Source organism: Sminthopsis crassicaudata, chromosome 5 (assembly GCF_048593235.1).
Source record: "Sminthopsis crassicaudata isolate SCR6 chromosome 5, ASM4859323v1, whole genome shotgun sequence".
Taxonomy (NCBI): domain Eukaryota; kingdom Metazoa; phylum Chordata; class Mammalia; order Dasyuromorphia; family Dasyuridae; genus Sminthopsis; species Sminthopsis crassicaudata.
The window spans coordinates 70,897,769-70,918,671 of NC_133621.1; the positions used below are offsets into that span (position 1 = coordinate 70,897,769).

Sequence of the window (20,903 nt, forward strand, 5' to 3'; positions counted from 1 at the left end):
CTCATTGGGCTTTAAACAGCTTTCACCAGGATTGCTATTTTTTGGTGGGTGATCATTGCCAGCAAAGGTGGGTGGGTGGGGGCTCTCTGAGAAGAGCATTCAGTAGTGTGTAATTGTCCTCATTTTGTTGCCTGTTGTTTCCTAGCATCCTCCAGGACAGATGGGAAGGAAGTATAGCTCCTGTTCCACTATTTTCCTAGATGATAGCACAGTCAGTCAACCAAACCTCAAGTATACAATTAAATGGTGAGTATTCAGATCTGTGCCTTTACTTCAAATGCTACTCCGTAGTGATGGCTGAAAGTGTGTGTATGTGTGCATGGGGTACATGGGGATGCATGTGTGTGGGGTTGAGGAATCACTAAATTGGTTTGGAAAGTTGAAAAAGTGGTTATTCTTATGAAATGTAAAGAACTTAAGGTCCTGTGGGATGGAGATCACCTTTTAAAAGAAGGGACAAGGAGGAAGCAGATGGGCTTGACACCCTGGTCAGTGCAGTGGTCTCACTCAATTTCTTGTGGTTTCCATAATCTTCCTTTCATGACAAGAGCAGCAGCTACCCAATTTCTGGGTGCCCAACATGGCTCATGGGGAGGTCACAAGTAGCCAACACTTATTGATGGTTGCAGATTTTTGTCTTTCACTCCCTTCTTGTACATCCTTTTCTCTCTGTCCTTTTCTTCTTTCCCCCTTTTCATTTCTTTTCATTCTAAACTTATTACCTATAAACAATATATTCTCATAAAAATGAAAAGAATTGCACACAATTCAAAATTTTTAAAGGGAATTATTTTCAAATATTCTTTACTTTTGTTAAAAATTCAAAGTGTTGACACTCATCTCCTTGTACAGCATGCCCCCTTTTCTCCTACCTTTTCTTTTTAAGGGTCATCCTAGCACAGCACTCCTACCACCTTTTCTTCAGAAATATAAGGATGTTTCAGGATGTTGAGTATTAAAAGCAAAAAAAGGAAGTGAGAAGATAAACATGGGGTGTGGGGAGAACGCTGAAGTGGCCGTCAGCCAATCCTGGCTTCTGATCTGAGCTCTGGCGCTTGGTGGGACTGTAAGCAAGTCCCATCACCTCAACAAGCCTGAGCTTCCTCATCTGTTAAAATAAGGAGGTTTGTTCTAGAGAGGGCCTTCCAGGTCTAGCATTCTGACACAGTCAGTGTGGAAGTATCAAAAACGATGAACCTGTGAATAGCCCTTCAGAACCTACAAAATGCTTCCTTTATGACAGCTCTAGGAAGTAGGTAACAGCACCTCTAATTTATAAATAAGAAACCATGCTTAGATGACATCCTGTGAAATTTGTGCACAGCAGCCAGGTTCCGAAGGAAGGACACTAACACACACATGTCCTCTTCTAGGACAATGTATATTAGTGTATGTATATTGGAAATACACACATAGATACGTGCATGAGTACATGCACAAAAACATGATACATATTTTGCATGTGGTTTAGAACAGTTTTTAAGTTACTCAAATTTTTAAATGAAAAAATGTTGCTGTTTGTTGAGTCATTTTCTCTAGGTTGCATTACCCCATTCTTGAAGATATCACTATACTTGATGGTATTATAATGGTGGCCAGTAAACCAACAAGCATGCTTGAGCTGACCTGGCAGCATTCTATTTGAGTGAGGTGGAGAAGACTTCATCTTTTAGATAGAGGCTCCCCCCCCACCTTCCAGTATATGTTATCTTTGCCAAGTTATTCATGGAAATGTCTTTTTTCTCATTCCTTTGGTTTTATGGGCTCAGTGAGTTGTATTGACAGAAACCTGTGCCCATGATTCATCATGGAACAAGAGGTATTTGTGATAGTTTGGCTGCCTCTCTACGTATGGCCTTTTCCAAATTACTTTTAAAAACCCTTGGTTCACAATTTATTGCATGAACATAATTGTTGGAAATTTTTTTAACATTGCTATATGTAGAAGGAAAATAAGAAGCTGGAGAGAACCATATCTTCTCTCATTGGCTAATGCTTGCGAAAAGCACAAAATACAGAAGCTCCTAATTTTCCTTTAATGCTGGGAAACAGGAATGATTCAAAATAAAACGGATATCGTCATACCCATCTCCTACACCAGCACTAGGGGATTCATTTGTGTTAGGTTTATTGTCTCAAAAATCACCATCTGATGAACTTGTATGACATGAAAGTCACACAGGCAGGTATGTACGCACAAACACACACATGTCATTGCTTTGGACATTGTCTGTACTGCTAACGACCCTCCATTTATAAAGAGATACCCCCCCACAGATTTCATTATCACCCCCCACATCTCCAAAGTTATATCTTGTTGAGTTCTAAAGCCATTAGTGCCTTATATGAGCAGTTCAGAAGTAGAAGTGAGTAGATAGAAAAGCCTACCTTAGAGGAACTGACCTGAATGGTAGGCTCCCACTTATCTCCTGACCTAAATGCTAGTCCCTACATTGCTAGAGATTTTTTCATTTCTCTTTTTTTATACTGTATAAATTGCACTTGGTAGTGGTTCAGAACGGTGGACTTATCAATCATTAACATATTAGTGTGGACTAATTAGTTCAATTAGGTTATTTTCCCCTTAATACCCGAGATAACCATTGTTTTGAAGGAAGAAGAGTTTTGATTAGAAAGAGGAGGATAAGTAATTTGGTATTGTGGTACTCGTTGGTCTCAGAGTGCTACAATTGAAGCATCATGGAGATCTCTGGAGAAAAGTCACAGGAGGTGGCAGAGGGATAGGGAAATATGGAGGATTCTAAGATCAACCAGTCTGTTACAAAATTTTCCTCACTTCTAGGCCTTTGTACTCTAAAAAGCATAAGGAAGTTGATTTTTTTTTTCTTTTTGTTTCTCTTCTTTGCTTAATATAATACACGACTCCTGATCTTAGAACCCCAAAGTCATATTGGAATTATATTGATCCAAACCCATTTGTATAATTCTGTGCTTCTGGACTTTTTTTCAAAAATGCTTTTAAAGATTCTAAAAGTAGATGAGATATTGATTTTCTTATTGTTCTGAGATGCTTTGCTCCCCTTTCTTTGAGCTGTTAGGACTAGAAATAATGATTCCCTGGAATGAAATTTTTATCTGTTATTCATATTTTATCTGTTGTTCATTTTTAAAGAAAGTTAGCCCAAAACTTGAAGGTATATTGAATTAGTAGCATACCTCAGATCACTAGACATGCACTGATTAAGAGGAAATTGGGAAGTGCAGGATTTATTCCATACTTCTAAATTAGATGTCCTGAAGGGCAGCTTATTGTGATGACTCATAGAATGTTTCCTGATGTTGCTGACAAGCTGGAATACTTATCTGGATGGGCCACTGGCACAAACCCAATGTGCCATTTCTCTCAAGTTCACAAAAATCAAAACAGACTAGTTGATCTGTATAGATTATCCTCAGATCAAAATAAAAAAGGGGGGAAAGGCATTTTTCTCACCCACCACCAATTTTTGAGATTTTCCTACCAAGATACAAGTTACATATTTAATAATGTTTTAGCAACTGAATGAAGATAGGAGATTGCTAAGAGAAAGTAATTGCTTTAAAAAATTAGCAAACAACTTAAGTAATATAATACAATTATAAAATTTCATAATTTCATGGCAGTAGATATAAAAGTTTTAAAAATCCTTATAGGTGTTTTGCTGTGGCACTTGAAGGGACTTTTAAATATACAAATGCCTATGTTTTAATGCAATCTTAGTATTGATGGATGGGAGGCAACCTTACAGATCACCTAGAGGTCCGGCTCCTTCATTTTATTGATGAGAAAACTGAGGTTGAAAGAGACGAAGTGATTTGAATACAATCAGTCTCATAGTAAGTATATTATAAGTGTAAGTATATTGATACTCAGGATGCCACAGCCTGTGCCCTTAATACCACACCAAAATCTGACAAGATCTGGCACTTGCAGTGATTTCTTTATAAACATTAAGGGACAAATTTTAGTTTTGCAGAAAAGGATGATGTTAATAGCAGCACCGGTCAGGAAAGAGAGTCAGTTATATATTTTTTAAAACTACATTTTCTAGATCTGATTTCTAAAAAGGGAAATGGTATGCAAATGTAGACATTTATAATCAGATGGTGTTTCTATGTTAAATTCCTGATTTTTAAAAATAAAACATTAACTCTTGTGTTTTGCTTTACAGTGTAGCGCTTGCAATATATTATCACATAAAAAACAGGTATGTGGATAAGTGTATTTTTTAAGATATTAAAATAATAATTTTTGTTCTTTTCCTTTAGATTATAGGACTTGTACCTTTAAATCACATTTTCCTAAAGCTTGTAAATTGTATATTTGCTTATACCTTTTCAATACTCATGCAGATTCTTCATAATATACAGCACCCCTTAAACTGGGTAGAGTCCTAAAAAAAAAAAGATATGCTAAAATAAAGCCCACTAGTTACTCCCACGTGTCTGTAGGGTAACTGTCTCTTTTAGATCACAGTGGATATCTACGATTATTCCTGTTACTTGTAATTAAAAATTCTCAGACTATGGAAATTCATAAAGAAATTTCAGTAGGTATTTTTCAGTAACAGGAAAACATACTTTTTTTGTATTTTGAATACAATTTTACATAAAGTCAAAAATAGTTTATTCTGGGGGATGCCCCAAATTTGAAAGTTGATTATGAGAGACTGTTCCAATACATCGAAGCATTCTGTTTTGTAATCATGAGCCATGCATAGATTCACATGGAACTGGAAAGTGCATGATTTTTAAAATTTGCAAAATATAGGACATCTTAGTTTCGTCTCATGAAACAGAATAAAACATCAATGTAAATGTCTTGTCTCATATCTTCATTCTGTAATTCTTAACAAATTTCCCAATCTTACCCAGATTTGCCATGTTTTTGGGTGAACTTTAGGTGCTCCAAAAGTGATGTTTAGCCATGTTTCCCAGAATTTTTTATGGACTTCGTAGTAATATGCTCTCTTATAGTTTAGCAGTGGATAGGCAAGGCAACAAGCACTTATTAAGCACTTTCTGTGTGACAGAGTTATTGATGAGCAGCTGCAGTGGTGAACATCTGGGGCAGACACCAATGAGAGGGGAGATGATATTCCCACGTGTGATTAATCTCGAGCATTATAACCTGTAGGTCTCTTGGGGAAGAGGTGACCTCTCTCTCTGACCCAGTTTCTGCTTGATAAATTATGCTGGCTGAAAACTTGGAACCTGTGACAGGTCTATTTGCTTGATAGAGAGAATGCTATTCAAGTGGAATATATATCCATGGAAGGAGGAGAAAGGGAGCAAGAGGGGTTCAGTATCTATGAGCTTCAGGAAAGATTCATTCCCCTCTCTCCAAGAGCCATTACGGCTCCAGTTTCTCAAATTCATCCAGATTCTTTTAGAGACTCCCTGCGTTTTCAGTGCTATGAACCTGATCGTTTCATAATTTTTTGGCGGGGCTTCCTGGTTGGAGTATCTGGATGAATATTTAAAAATTTTTCACTTTTTAGGGAAAAAAATTCAATGCTGTCAACCAGATACCACTCAGAAAAGAAATTTAGGGACATTGTTAGTGTGTTAAGAAATTTTTTGGTGTTGCAGAAAAAGGAGACTCTACTTCCTTTAGATTTCTTCTGCCTCAGTCGTGCTGATTCTTACTTGAAACTTTAAAAAAATCAGTTTGTGGTTACTTGTATTCATAGTGCAAAAGGCAAAGTGAGTAATACTTGACCCTCTTTGAAAAATAATATGGGGGCACCTAGGTGACAGTGGATAAAGCACAAAAATTCAGAAGGAGCAGTATCATAAAAGTTACATATAGGCTGGAACTGACTGAGTAATGAGAAAGGTTTTATAATGTTAGATGCAACTTTATGGCAAAGTACAACTGGTTAGGGAAGTATTCTGGAGTATTATGGGGTGAGGTAAACCTGTGTGTATTTTTTGGATTGATTAGAAGCTTAATATCATGAAAATTTTCCAAACGCTACTTTATCAATTCAATGTGTCATGTGAGTAATCTTGTTCCATATAAAAGAGGTCAAGATTAAAGTCTGAAATAATTTCAATATATAAATTGAATGTGAAAATCACAAACGATCCTTGGGGCATTTGCTGCTATAGTCTGATTTTTTTCCCCATCAATTACAGTTTATTAGTAACCTTAACATATACCTTAGTCAATGAGTATCCTTCCTAGAGCAGCTTTGGATCCCTTAAGAGTAGAGATATTGCAGGAAGAATTTCCTTTTTTAGTATATATGCCTATGCACATGAAAACACACACACATAATACACACACATATAACATGAATATAAGCATATGTATGTACATATTCTTATTTGTTTATACACATGTGCATAGGCATATATTCACACACATATATAATAGAGAAGTACATATAAATGCAAATCCATTCTATATGTTCTAGGTACATGTTTGTATATGTATACATATTTGCAAGTAGAAAACTTTTGAATATATGTAGGCATGTATATACATACATATCATGTGTATTATGCACCCACAACCCCTAATAACATTCTATGAATATCCATAAAAGGATCTAAAGGGAAGTAGTAGCTCAAGTTTCCTCCTTAGTACAATTTATGAATTATAAATCGTTCTTTTGCAATCCTGGACTTCTAGAATAAAAAGAATTTCACTGTGGTGTGAATATACAGGGAGTTAGCAAATGGCAATTGATAAGTTCTTCAAGTTACACACTTCATCATTGCCTTCTCTTTTTAAAGTACATTCAAATTAAAATGTCTTTTTCTGAATAGCACACATTCTGGTAAATAGTAAATTCTACATTCTTTTTTTTTTTCCTTCCTCAGGGATGCAGATGGAAGGATGCTCTTAGATATTTTTGATGAAAATCTTCACCCCCTTTCGGTAATCTCCTTCCCTCTCCCCTGCTTTCCTTTACGAGATAGAGCTTCATTATTTCTGTCGGGTTCAGAGGTGAGTCACCTGAAAATGATTTCCTTCTGCAGAAATCCGAAGTGCCACCAGACTACGACAAACACAACCCAGAACAAAAGCAGATTTACCGGTTTGTTCGAACGCTGTTCAGCGCTGCCCAACTGACTGCTGAGTGCGCCATTGTCACCCTGGTGAGTACCTGTGGGGCACTGATTTCCTGGTTGTACAGATGGTCCTGGTGGAAGTGAGTCTTGGCTCACTTCCTAGGGAGCTCTGCAGTCTTTCTGAGTGTTGTTCCCTATGAAATGATACAATGAAGGCATTAGATTTAGGTGCTGGGGCCCCTCCAGCTCTGAAACTGTGGTCCCAAGGCTAGATGAAGCCTTTTCAGGAAGAAGACTCCATGATTCTTGCCACACTCTGATTTCTGATGGCCAAAGGGCATACATCCTGCTTTTGTAGATTATCCATCCATCCATCCATCCATCTATCCATTCATTCATCCATCCATCCATCCATCCATCATCTTCCTTCTTTCCTTCCTTCTTTTCTTTCTCTATGCATATAGGCATATGGGCATAACTAACTAATAATTAAGCTAATAATTAACTTTCATGACCAGCTCAAGCTTGAAGCTTTATTTCCTCCAATTTTTTTAAACATTTTTATTTAAAGTTTTGAGTTCCAAATTCTATTCTTCCCTCTGTCCTTGCTGTTCTCTGAGATTGTAAGCAATCAGATATAGATTATATTCAACGAATATTCAAAGGGTGCCACAAGTTTAGCTGCTTATGCCTAGCAAGGTGATTTTGTGTAGATCACTTACCTTTCTGGGCTTCTATTGTTTGATGTAAAGTGAGTACATTGGAGAGATTGATAATTGTTAATATGAATACTGAATTTTATATTTGTACATAATATTTTTTTATGTGTAATTATGTAAAACATTTCCATATTAGTCATTTTGTATAAGAAGATTCTAATAAAAAATGAAATAAAGTGAAAAGTAGCATGCTTCAGTCTGCATTCAATCAATATCAGTTATTTTTCTGGAGGCAGATAGCATGCTTTTCACCATCAGTCCTTTGGAATTGTCTTGGTCATTGCATTACTGAGATAGTTAAATCATTCACAATTCTTTGTCCTACACTATTGCTGTGACTATGTATGTTTTCCTGATTCGGTTCACTTCACTATACATAAGTTTATGTAAAGTCTTTCCAGGCTTTACTGAAATATCACCCTAAGTGTCATTTCTTATAGCACAATAATATTCCATCACAGTCATATACTACAGCTTGTTTTTCCCAATGGGTGACATCTCTTTGATTTCCAATTCTTAGCCACCACACACACAAAAAATGAAGTTTCAAAAAATGAGTTCTTGAACAAAGTAAGTCATTCAGTCTGACATCCTTAGTCCCTGATGATACAGGGAGGTGAAAAATTTTGGCTGCAGGGAGACACCCTGGATTGATTGATAGCATGGCTTTCCATTGAAGGTATTGGTTAATACTTTACTATCATAGCTTTTAATTAGATTTTTAGGGCAGTTTAATAATGCTAACAAGAAATGATGGATATATAGCTTGCTGTGCAAAGGACTGGGGCTGATTGGTCACTGCTATGTTTATTGTCTTAGGAGTATAATCAGTCTACTGTATATGGTAGCATCTGTATCTGGAGAAGAATGTGGCTTCTTAAGCCATGGTGTGATGGAAGAGAACACAAAAGACAGAAGGCAGACGACCTGGGTTTGAGTTTTGGCTGCTAGTTAATACCTCTGAGATTTTGTCTGCATTGCTTCCTCATCTATATGGGGAAAAGTTTGGCCAGATGATTTCTAAGGGCCTTTGGACTTGAGATCCTATGATCCTAATAGATTAATAAATATTCTTGGGCTACTTAGGCCTTATTTGGGATCAAAACTGAACAAATAAAATGTATTATCTTTTTTTCCCCCCTTCTGATACAAGGATATATGGGTATAATTTAACTTTGCTTATATCAGGTCTGTTCAGGAGCCTAAAAAGACAGATAAACAATTATTCTTTTCCTCTGTAATGAGAAATCAGTTATAAGAATTGAGATCCGTTCTGGAGCTTAATGAAGATAGGTTTTACCTTCTCCCCCTTTCTTCATTTCCCCATTGGCTTCCATTATCATAGAAAGTGACAGTTTGAGTTGATAGAAGGTTGTGAATGTGATTGTACATGGGAACAGTCACAATTCTCCAACTCTTTAGCAACCCTATGGGTTAAATGGAAGTTGTGGAATGAGCCAATATCCATCTTTCAGCCCAACCCAGGGAGTTGAGTTAAGCCTTCCTCCAGTCCTGTCCCCTTATCCTCTATGGGGAGGGAGTCTGCAGTGCGACCCAGGCCGCTGCTTACTGTTTAGGAGGCCTGCCAGGCTGGAAATGGGCTTGAGCAGGACATTTGTCCTGTTCTTCTGTCTGTTTCTGGCCTCCACAATTAAAAGCAGCCATCGGTGTAATCTTGGCACCTTGGCATGCTACCCGCCGTGAGATGGGAGAGAAGTGAAAGGGAGCGGTGGGCACAGCAGCTGCAGCCGCTGATGCTAAGAAATCAGGTTGCATCCTTCATGTCTGGGGCAGAAATCCGGCTTTCTGGTCAAATGAAAGAACTGCAAATCCCCAAGGTTTAGTTAAACCAGAGGAAGAGTTATATAGCCAGATGAATTTATGATGAAAAATGAGCTGCATGTTTACATTTTATATGGGGAGGGTTAGCTATTTTAATGCTAGCTCTCCTTTTGGTTGGGATGAAGAGGAGGAGGAGGAAAAAAGAGGAGGAGGAGGAGGAATACAAGGACTCAGTTTTAGGGTACCAACACCCAGGCAATGGAAGATGGGGCAGAATGAGCTTGAAATTTTCAGATCTCAGCTCCCCACTTACTCCCTGGCAGTGTGACTTTAGACAGGCACACAGTCACAGTATCTAGCTCACAGTCTAGTTCCTCTTGAATATTCAATAAACAGTTGGGCTTTGACAGATTTCTTATCTAAGCCTTCTGTTAAAGGGGACTTCATGACTAGGTGAGGTAGTTCTGCCTGTGGGGATTTGTTTTAGCATTGTATTATGATGCTGAAGTCTTGTGTTTGTCATCAGAAATTCCCACCCAGATGTCCAGTGTTCCAAAATTCAAAGAATATTCAAAGGGTGCTATGAGTTTAGCTGCTTATCCCTTGCAAGATGGCTTTGTGTAAATCACTTACCTTTCTGGGCCTCTGTTGTTTGATGCAAAGTGAGTAGGTTGGATAGATCATAACTTAATAAGAATATACTGAGTTTTATATTTGTACGTAGAAGTGTTCTTATGGTCTTCCTCATTATGCTGTGAACTCCTTAGGGAATTATCTTTTACCTTGTCCCTCATGCCTGAAATGTTCTCCATTCTGATCACTGATCCCTGCCTTGCATCCTTTAAGTACCAGTTAAAATCCCATTGAGGTATATGGGTTTTCAAGAAGGACCACAGCACCTCTAGTGTAAAGGCTTGCCAAGACCGTCTTAGGGATGCTCATCCACCTTTGATGGCTCCCTGTGACTCCAAGAAGCTGGGACTTTGCAGCAGCCATGACCCAGTAGTCTGACTTAGCAGATGGTCACCAGTGGGACACAAAGCCGTCAGTGGGTTACACGGGTGTCTGCCCCAAGCGCGTGGACTTTCCTGGCAGAATGCACAGATGAGAACAGATTGTTCCCATGCCCATGAAGGTAGCTGAAGCAAATGCTGTGCAACAACCCGGGCAGACACTGCATCCTGGCCGACCAGTTATCTGGACTTCGGTCTTGCCCCTGGGCTTCACTGACTCTGGAAGAGATTATGAGGTTGACATCTGGGTTCATCCCTCCCTCACTTAAGTCCATTTCACAAATGAGTCAAGATACCCCCAGTGATATCACTGGTCCTCTTCGAAAATGAAGGATGAAAACATCATCTTGTCTCCTACAGGAAGCCTTCCGCAATCTCTCTTCATGCCAGTGCCTTCCCCTTTCAGTTATTTCCTATTTTCCTGTATATAGGTGACTTTATATCTGTCTGCATCTTGTCTCCCCATGACATTGTAAGCTCTTTGAGGACAGGGACTGCCTTTTTGTCTCTTTTTGTGTCCCTAGCACTTACACACTGTGCTAAGTGCTATGCTAACACACATGTGGGGCACACCATGTGTATGACACACACATATATACATAAATAAATACGTGTGTGTGTGTATAAATGTATATGTGTGTGTGCAGAATTACATTGAACTTCTTTGCATCCCCAGAGTTTAGCAGCAGCTTTGGCACACAGTAGGCACTTGTTCTTTCTCTGGGCATTCTCTCATAATCCTCATTTCACAGTTGAGGAAACCAAGCTTCAGATAAGTCATCTTGCCCACATTCGTCCAGTCAGGTAGCGCTAATTAGACTGAGGCCTGTGGAAAATCTTAACTTAAAAAGGCCAAGGTCTCCCACTGTATCCAGGATCTTCTCCAGGCCTCCTCATCTGTACCTGGCCACTGGCCCCAAGTGGCTCTAGGGGGAGAGCAAGGCAGGTGACCTGGCCCAGCCTCTCTCACCTGCAGATCAGGACATCAGCCGCTGATGTCGTAGGCCTCTGAGAAGGAAGGACAAACAATCACCTATGTAAAGTGGAGACCCTCACAGTGCTACCCCCCCAGGGTTGTTGTGAGTCTCAGATGAGATGCTTGTGAAATGCTTCCTCCACACAGTGCCAGAAGCAGAGTAGACACTATGCAAATGCATGCTATTGTTGCTATTAGGGCAGCCAGGTGGGCGGGGGGGGGGGGGTGATGCGGGGGGGATAGAATTCAGGGGGCTAGGTTCAGGAAGACCTGAATTCAAATTCAACCTTGGGCATTTTCTAGCTGTGTGACTCTGAGCTAGTCACTTGACTCTCTCTGCCTCAGTTTCCTCATCTGTAAAATGATCTAGAGGAAAAAAAGGCAAATAATTGCGGCCACTGCACAAAGAGCAAAGACAAAGAGTCAGATACAAAGTAAAACTGAACAACCACCATTATTGTTGTTCCCAAAGCAATGCTTTTCCTCCTGTGTCAAACCAACCAACCCCTCTCTCTATAACAGTGCTACATCCTCCCCCAAAGGAAAAAAAAAATTATTATTTGGAATGAATATAAGAATGGCCAAAGAATGTCCGGTTTTTTTGGTAGTGTCTCCCATTTAATTGCTAAGGCCAAAAATAGTAATTTTAATGAAAAACATAAAAAACCCCTCTTCCATTACTATAAATTCTTGACTTGGATAAGTATTAGGTTGTCATCACCTGGGAAAATTAAATCTATTTTTATATGACCTTTTTCTTCAAAGAAAATGGGAATCTAGAATAACTTAGAATGTCTGATTTAGGAAAATAGATGGTGCAGAGAAGAATGGTGGGGGAACATTTTTCAGTAGTCTCTTAAAAAAAACCACACACACACACACAAGAATTGTTTTTATGCACATTTGGTTCTACTGTTTTTAATCACTTAACAATCACTTCTACTATATGCCTGACCCTTGGTTTACTTGAAAAACCAAATGTGCAGCTGAGTAACTATTCATGGATCCGAACTTTTATTATGGTTGGCTGGATAGTCACAACAGATTGTTATGCTAGTTGAAGGTGTGGATTTGGACTTTTAACCATAATCAATTAGCACTTACTTTTTCTGAATGTTTCTTTTAAAGTTTTCATTTATTCTAAATTGTTCTCAGTGAATATTAGTGAAAGAGTGTTTATTGAGTGCTTCCTCTGTGCTGGGTGCTGTGCCAAGTAGTGGGGACTCAGGGGATACAAATCCAGGCAGAAAAGACTCTTGGCCCTTGCCTGTGGCCTCTTCCATGGCTTGCTCTACTTGCCCTTCCTGTGGCGATGTCAGCCTCATTGCTTGTCCTTAAAGGAAATGTCCCCAATCCCTCTTTGTCCTCTTTATTCATTTGTATGTTTTTTTGAAACACAGAGACAGAGACACAAAGACAGACAGATGGACAGACAGAGACACAGGAGAGAGACACATACACAGAGACAGCAGAGACATACAGAGAGACTGACACAAAGAGGAAGTAGAGACAAAGACACAAAGAGACACAATGAGAGAAAAATAGAGGAGAGAGAAAGAGACACAGAGATAGGAGCGGGGGGGGGGGTATCCTTGCTCTTATCAGAGCTTGCATTCTTATGAGGGTGGATGGGCAGTCAGACTACAGGCATTCATCATGTGCACAGAAAAAAAATTACAAAGCCATTCCAAAAGGGGTGTCCCGAAGTTTTCAGAAGGCACTGCTGGAGCAGAAATCTGAAGAAGCCGGGGTTTCTGTGGAGCCGAGGCGAGGAAGAAAGTCAGTCTCGTTCCCAGCATGGAAAGAAAGGAGGAATTGGTGTTTATAGGGAAGGCCAATTTGGCAGTAATTTAGTGTGAGGTGAGAGAGCAGTGTCTAACCAAGGAGGCTAGAAAGCAAGCCTTGAGCCGGATTCTGCAGGGCTTTAATGGCCCAGCAAATTTGTGCTTTATTCTAGAGGCAAGAGTGGGTCATCTTGAGTGACAAGGTCAAGGCTGCGTGGTAGAAGGAGGCACTCGGCTCTTGTGTGGAGAATGGAGAGGAGGGGAGACCCTTTAAAGGAAGCTCTGGCAGTTGTCCAGTGAGAGGTGATAAGGGACTAAATAATGGTGGTAGCTGGAGGGTGCAAAGGATTCAGTGGATGTGAACTTCTTGTTGTTTCCAAGCTCACTTTAAAGGTGAAGAAACTGAGGGTTAAGTGACTTGTCCGGGGCCACACAGCTTGTGAGTGTCTGAGGCCAGATTTGAACTGAGAAAGAGGAGTTTTCCTGACTCCAAGCCTGCTAAGCTGTCCACTATGCTAGCTACTTAGCTGCCTAGAGATATTGGGGTGTGGGGGGTATTATGGAATTGGGAGCCAGAAGTGCCTATTATAAAGCAGACATTGTAAATAATGCTCATTGGGCATGTTCTATTCATCACATTATGAAAAGAACTTATGCTATTGTAGAAGTGGCCAGCTCATGGGGCGCCCTGTGCAATACTTTTGCTCCTGGTAGGTGCTTAATAAACATTGACCTTATGGGATTGGACTGAATCTTGCTGACTTAGGTACAAAATTTCTTTTCAAAATTAATTTAGGGGGCTTAGGGGATTTAAAAGTCGATAGCAATTTAATTTGCAAATGTTTTTGCATATGTTGTTTTATTTCATTATCCCAACAATTACCGGAAATGGGCAAAGGATTTTTAGACTGATCTATACAAAAGTGGAAGCTTGAGTCCCTTGCTAGTGAAGTACACAAGTTTTCTTATCCTTTAGATACAGTTAAGATTAAGATAAGGAGATAAAAAAATTTGGTTTGAGAAAAAATATCTTAAAGAAGAAGGCCTTGCTGGCATTGTAGGCAGATGTCAGATGAGGAGAGAGGACACTTCTATACCAAGCGAGCCAGGCCAGGACTCAGGGAGCTGGTTATCCACAGCCTGAATCTGATGCTGATTGTCTGGGTGACCATGGGCAAGTCACTTACTACTCTGCTTTTTCATGTCCAGGAAGCAGTTATGGTTGTGAATCTCACTTGAGAGAACATCCATATAAAATGCCTTATTTAAAAAAGAATTTGTAAATGTCAATTATTTTCAAAGAATTTGTAAATGTCAATTATTTTCAAAGAATTTGTAAATGTCAATTATTTTCAAAGAATTTGTAAATGTCAATTATTTAAGTGATAGCTCCTGTTTTCTGGCATGCTGGGAAAAGAATGGAGCTACCCAGAAGAATTTTCCCATGATTTTACTTCATTCCCTCCCCCCTTCATTCTCCCCCCACGCCCCCCAAGCTCATTAAAATTGTTGTCTGGCAAGAAAACAATGCTTGGTGAAGTCTTGGCTGATTTGGAGAAATAAAAATAAACTGTAAATAAAGCTTTTGGGGGTGGAATTGTAAAACATCTCACATAGTTAATTAAGATCATTGCAAACAGACTGTGCCTGCTTCATTTTGGCAAATTAAGTTTGAATAAACAAAATATCAACATCCCAGCTTTCCCCCCTGTTGCCACATGATAGTTTTCTCTCTAAATTTGTAAATCTGGTCAAATTGGGATTCTGGCTGCCTAATTTGTATCTCCCTGATTCTGCATCTTCAGTCTTCTGGTGTCAGGCAGGTTCGATAAGCAGCTAGGACAAGGAACAATGGGGATTTGATTTATTTCCTAATGTCATTTGAAAAAAGAAATGTTTAAAGATCTTTTCAGTATATTACACCACTTCAATTTTTTGTTTGTTTGTTTTTAGAAAGTCCGTGTTGATATTAGATGATGTATTGAAGACTGTGCAAGCTAAATCTTGGCACATTTTTATTTATAATTCAAATTTACATCTTTAAGTTTTCATTTTATTTGGTAGATCTATTGATTAAGATTTTCAGTTTTTTGCTGAATTAGGTTCGTGGTCCAGTCCATTCATATTTCACTGTCAGAATAATAGCAGGGATTTTGGTTCCTATTACTGAAAGAGATGTCTTAACTATTAATTTATATGTCTAGAAATACCCCATTGGGAGCAGCCATACCTACCCAGTTGGCACTTTTTAGTCTTGTTAGTTTGTCTAGGGAGTGGACTGAGAAGGAGGATTTCATTTAATATTAAATGTAGAAGACTCATAGATTGTTGTTCATCCTTCATTCTTGAAGGGACCAATGACGCCAGAAGGATGATGTCTTGACTTGTAAGTGAATTGGATTGGAATGAGGCAGGGCTGTGCAGAATCACCAGCCTCAGTCTTCCAGAGTTATCGGAGTCTAGTGCAAAGACATAGGTCAAGACAACTGGCGATGGCCCCAGATGCAGTGGGAAATGGTGGTCTTTTTAAGCTGAGGTGCGTAGGAAGCTCAGCAAGTCATCTCAGCTGCAGTTTGTTCCCCCACAAAATGGGAATAAATAAAAGCATCTACCTGACAGGGAGGATTCAATGAGATAATGTCTATAAAGTGCTTTACAAAACTCTTTGCAAATTAGTTAATATAATTACTAAATTAATGAGTGTGATTAATTCTATTAATATTCCATCTGAAAGGCAGTCTTGATAGGTCGACCATGGGATTATGGTGGAGAGAAGGGCTTTAGTCTTAGCTCTACCACTGACTGGTTGTGTGACCCTGGGCAATCACTTGGCCACATAGGGCCTTTGTTCCCTCATGCATAGAATGAGGGATGATGGGATCTCCTGTGTGGTATCATGGGATGAAATCATTCCCAGTGTGAATGATTCTTCAGAGATGTCGAATCTGAGAGGTCAAATATCTCATTCAGAGTCACAGAGCAAGTGTCTGTAAGAAGCAGAATTTGAACTCGGGTCTTTATGATTCCACATTGGCCCTGCTATTCACTAGCTTCTATAACTAGGAAATTCTGTGGTTTTCCATGACTTTTTTGTTTCTTTTTATTTTATTTTATTACTTTTTTTGAGGCTTTAGAAGTTAAACAATTTGCCCAGTTACAGAGCTATTAAAAGTCTGAGGCTGAATTTGAAGTCTGATTCTCCTGACTCCTACACTGGCTCGTGTTTTTGGTTTTTTAAATCTGAGAGGAGGCAGGCTTCTCTATTAGATCTCTCAGAGCCTTTGCCATTAATCTAGCAGTTGTTGTGATTCATTTTTTCTACTCACCAGTCATTTGCATACTTAGTGTCCCTAAAGTCAGAGGACCTGAGTTCAAATGTGGCTTCAAACACTTAATACTTCCTAACTATGTGATCCCAATTGCCTCAGCAAAACACAAAACAAAACAAAACAAAAACAAACAAACAAACAAAAAAAAAAAAAAAAAAAAAAGAGGAGAACCTTGTAGTAAGGAGACATCTACACTTAGAGGGAGAAAGATGAAACAGCCCAGATGATATCGGTCACTAAGAGAGCCAAGAAAAGACAGAGAGTAGGTATATAGAAAGAGAAGGTTATTAAATAATGGGAAATGTTGCTGAAATGCCAATGAAGATGCTAAGAACTGAGAAAAGAATTGAAATTTGCAATTAATAGATCTTTGGGAACTGTCCAGTTCTCTGACCAAGTGATCCCACTATACTTGATCTTCAGGACTTAGAATTGAGGACAAGATACTTTGTGTATGTATGTATGTATGTATGTGTGTATGTATGTATGTATGTATGTATGTATGTATGTATGTATGTGTGTGTATATATATATATTATATGACAGAGACAGAGAGTCAGATTTGGTCACATATAATTTCTTTGGATTCTCACAACCATCCTGAGCTATAATTATCTCCATTTTATAGATCATTGAGAAAAATTAAATGTCTCATCCAAGTTACGTGAGACAGGGTTTGAACTTAGCTCTTTCCAAGTCTGAGTCCAGTACTCCTTTATCTCCGTTATTTCACATCATCTCAGAATTTGCATATAGGTTAGTCTTCCTCATTTTCTCCTTCTTCCTGGATCTGATTTTTTATTTGCTCATACTAATGCATTTCTGTATACATATCTTAGATTCCCACTTTACAGCTTTTCAAGTGTTCCCCATTGTGTTGAATATTTCTTGCCTCAAATCTTCCTCAATATCTTCCTTTGTCAAGTCCTTCCTAAGGTTGACACCTCTTTCATGAAACCTTTCCTATTTAAATTATGTCATAGACTCCATTTTGACTTCTCCCATCTGTTCATTTCATATTAGAATCCCTTTGCTTGAAACTATATTGGAATTCTCCCTAGATAATTCATTATCATCATTCTTCTCAAATATATCAGTACTCCCTGAATGCCATTATAGAGAGGTTTTAATATAATTTTCATATAAATGAAACTCGAAGTCCAGAAATATATACCATAGGTAGAAATGTGTGATTAAATTGCCTTTGTCAATAGTAATGCTAGCTCTGTGTTTCATGCCTTCATTTTAAAGTACAAGCATGCAGAAGACGGGGATGATGTCTCTTTCATCTATTTTGCTAAGTCTTATCGTAGTCAAATGTATTACCTGATAAAACATATTATTAATGACTAAAAAAAATACTTGTCTTCATTACACAGCCAAGGATTAAAATGGGTTCATAAAATTGTAATATTGCATTTATATACGCTTTGAAGTTTTGTGTGATGATACTAGATAAGTCACTTATCCTCTCTCAGCTTACAGTTTCCACATCTAAAAAATGGAGATAATAGCAGCACATACACTCAGGGGTGGTTGTAAGAATCAAAGGAGATAATCAATGTAAAGCACTTAACAATTACAATGCCTGGTACCTAGTGGGTCTTTGAACTTGCTGACAACCCTATGAGGTAGGTGCCACAGAGGGCATCCCCATTTTCCAGATGGTGACACTGAAGATCATAGAAGGTAAACGCCTTGTCCATCATTCCACAGCTAATTTGAAGTCAAAATTTTCCTGACCACAGAATCTAGTGCCTTATCTCCTATGCCACAGAGTTTCTTTGATGAACCATCTTAAAAGATGACCACCAGTATTACCTGTTTGCTTTTGGGATAAACTATGTCAGTTTTATAATTCTTTCCTCATTATTCTAATTTTCCAACTTGGGCCTAAATACTTTTTATTTCTTTTTTTTTTTTTATTAATTTATAATTATAATTTTTCGACAGTATATATGCATGAGTATTTTTTTATAACATTATCCCTTGTGTTCATTTTTCCAAATTTTCCCCTCCCTCCCTCTACTCCCGCCCCTTGATGACAGGCAATCCCATACATTTTACATGTGTTACAATATAACCTAGATAACAGTATATGTGTGTAAATACCATTTTCTTGTTGCCGTTAAGTATTGGATTCCGAAGGTATAAGTAACCTGGGTAGATAGACAGTAGTGATAACAATTTACATTCAATTCCCAGTGTTTCTTCTCTGGGTATAGTTATTTCTGTCCATCATTGATCAACTGGAAGTGAGTTAGATCTTCTATATATTGAAGATATCCACTTCCATCAGAATATATCTTCATACAGTATCATTGTTGAAGTGTACAGTGATCTTCTGGTTCTGCTCGTTTCACTCAGCATCAGTTGATTTAAGTCTCTCCAGGCCTCTCTGTATTCCTCCTGCTGGTCATTTCTTACAGAGCAATAATATTCCATAACCTTCATATACCAAAATTTATCCAACCATTCTCCAATTGATGGACAGCCATTCATCTTCCAGTTTCTAGCCACTACGAAAAGAGCTGCCACAAACATTTTGGCACATACAGGTCTCTTTCTCAACTTTAGTATTTCTTTGGGATACAAGCCCAATAGCAGCAATGCTGGATCAAAGGGTATGCTCAGTTTGATAACTTTTTGGGCCTAAATATTTTTAGAAAACAAAACCGATTACAATTATTTTGCCTCCTTTATGTTTTCATTGTTCTTTTGGTTACTTGTTGGAACATTCTTTGATATTTGAAAGGATGTTGATACTAGTTACTTGAAATGAGAACAGCTGCTTTGTGATTTCTGGGAATTATTTAGTCTCTTTAATAATTCTGGTAAGATTAAGCAAGTCAGATTCAGTTGGGTCACCAGAACTGATCTTTGTAAGAGACTCCATTGGAATTGTAGAACTGTTTACCCTTTGATCTTGACAGATCAAATGAACTCAAATTGTAACTTCTTATTTAAAGGGAAATGAAGGGTTGTGTTTCCAAAACTTAAATAATTTTTCTTTCTATTTATGTTGGTAAATGAAAAAAAAACCCTCAAGTCATATTTAACTTTGACATTTTCTTGTCTTCCCAGGTATATCTTGAAAGACTTTTAACTTACGCAGAGATAGATATCTGTCCCGCAAATTGGAAGAGGATTGTTCTTGGAGCAATTTTATTAGCGTCCAAAGTTTGGGATGACCAGGCTGTCTGGAATGTGGATTATTGCCAGATCCTGAAAGACATCACAGTAGAAGATATGTGAGTTAATATCATTAATTTGTCACTCAGAACTAATAAACATTGTGAGATGGTACTTGCTAATAGTATTAATAATAATAATAATAAGTATCATTTCTATAAGCTTTGAAGTTTTATTAAACACTTACCTATGTTACCTTATTTAGCTCCTAGTTCTATAAGTGTTATAATTCTCTCCATTGGGCAAATGATAAAACTGAATGTGAAAGAAGTGACTTAGTGAGTAAGTGAGGCAGGAGGTGATGTCAGATCTTCTTGACTCCCAAGTCCAATATTCACCAGCTGATGACACCCTTGTGGAGAATCTCATTCAGAGAAGGTTCACAAACAAAAGTTACAAGAAACTATTCCAAGTTTTGTGTGGTCATGATTCTCTGAAACCTTAACACAACATTTCTCTACTTTTTGCAATTTAAAAAGGAATACAGAGGAATGCAAAATATGTAGATGTAAGTCCAGTTATGACAAAGAAGGTTTCATGTCTTGTTTGTGACACATACTAAATGACCCTGGACAAGTCATGTAACTTGTTAAGTATTTTTGGCAACTTTCTAAGAATATCATTTATAGATGAGTTACTAAAAAGCATTTGATGGAAGGAGTTTCCGTAATAGGAGTTGCCTGATTAAAAAAAATGATCATATATCTGGATGCCCCCCAAAATCAAATTGAAAGTTTTGGTAGATTTAGGTTTTATTAATGAAGCAGCTGCCTTGCTGCCTATTAGGAATAGTGAAGAGAGTACTAATAATAAAGAGGTGGAGTTAGGGTGAAATCCATTCAGAGTCTGCCTCAGACACTCACTAGCTGGCCATTTAATAGCTGGGCAAGTCACTTAATAGCGTTCAGCCTCAATTTACTCATTTGTCAAATGAAGACAATAATATCCTGTCTGCTTTACAGGTTTGTTGTGAAGATCAAATGATTATAGTAAAGTGTTCTATAATCTATGAAATGCTTGTTATTATATCATCATAATTATTATTCCTATTAACCAGGGTTTTATGGAGTTAGATTATAACAAAG

General features: G+C 38.2%; 1 protein-coding gene across 10 annotated transcripts in view; it reads left to right on the forward strand.

Moving 5' to 3' along the window:
* CCNY (cyclin Y) overlaps positions 1–20,903 on the forward strand; it is a 256,186-nt gene that overhangs the window by 227,352 nt on the left and 7,931 nt on the right. For 8 of the 10 annotated variants that reach the window (XM_074267117.1, XM_074267123.1, XM_074267116.1 and 5 more), the window contains 5 exons: positions 146–246; positions 4,173–4,208; positions 6,832–6,889; positions 6,991–7,110; positions 19,711–19,877. In XM_074267117.1, the coding sequence (XP_074123218.1) occupies positions 146–246; positions 4,173–4,208; positions 6,832–6,889; positions 6,991–7,110; positions 19,711–19,877 (482 nt within the window). Of the gene's footprint in view, positions 1–106; positions 247–4,172; positions 4,209–6,831; positions 6,890–6,990; positions 7,111–19,710; positions 19,878–20,903 lie in introns of all 10 variants that reach the window. The other 2 variants (XM_074267126.1, XM_074267125.1) reach the window with 1 other exon arrangement.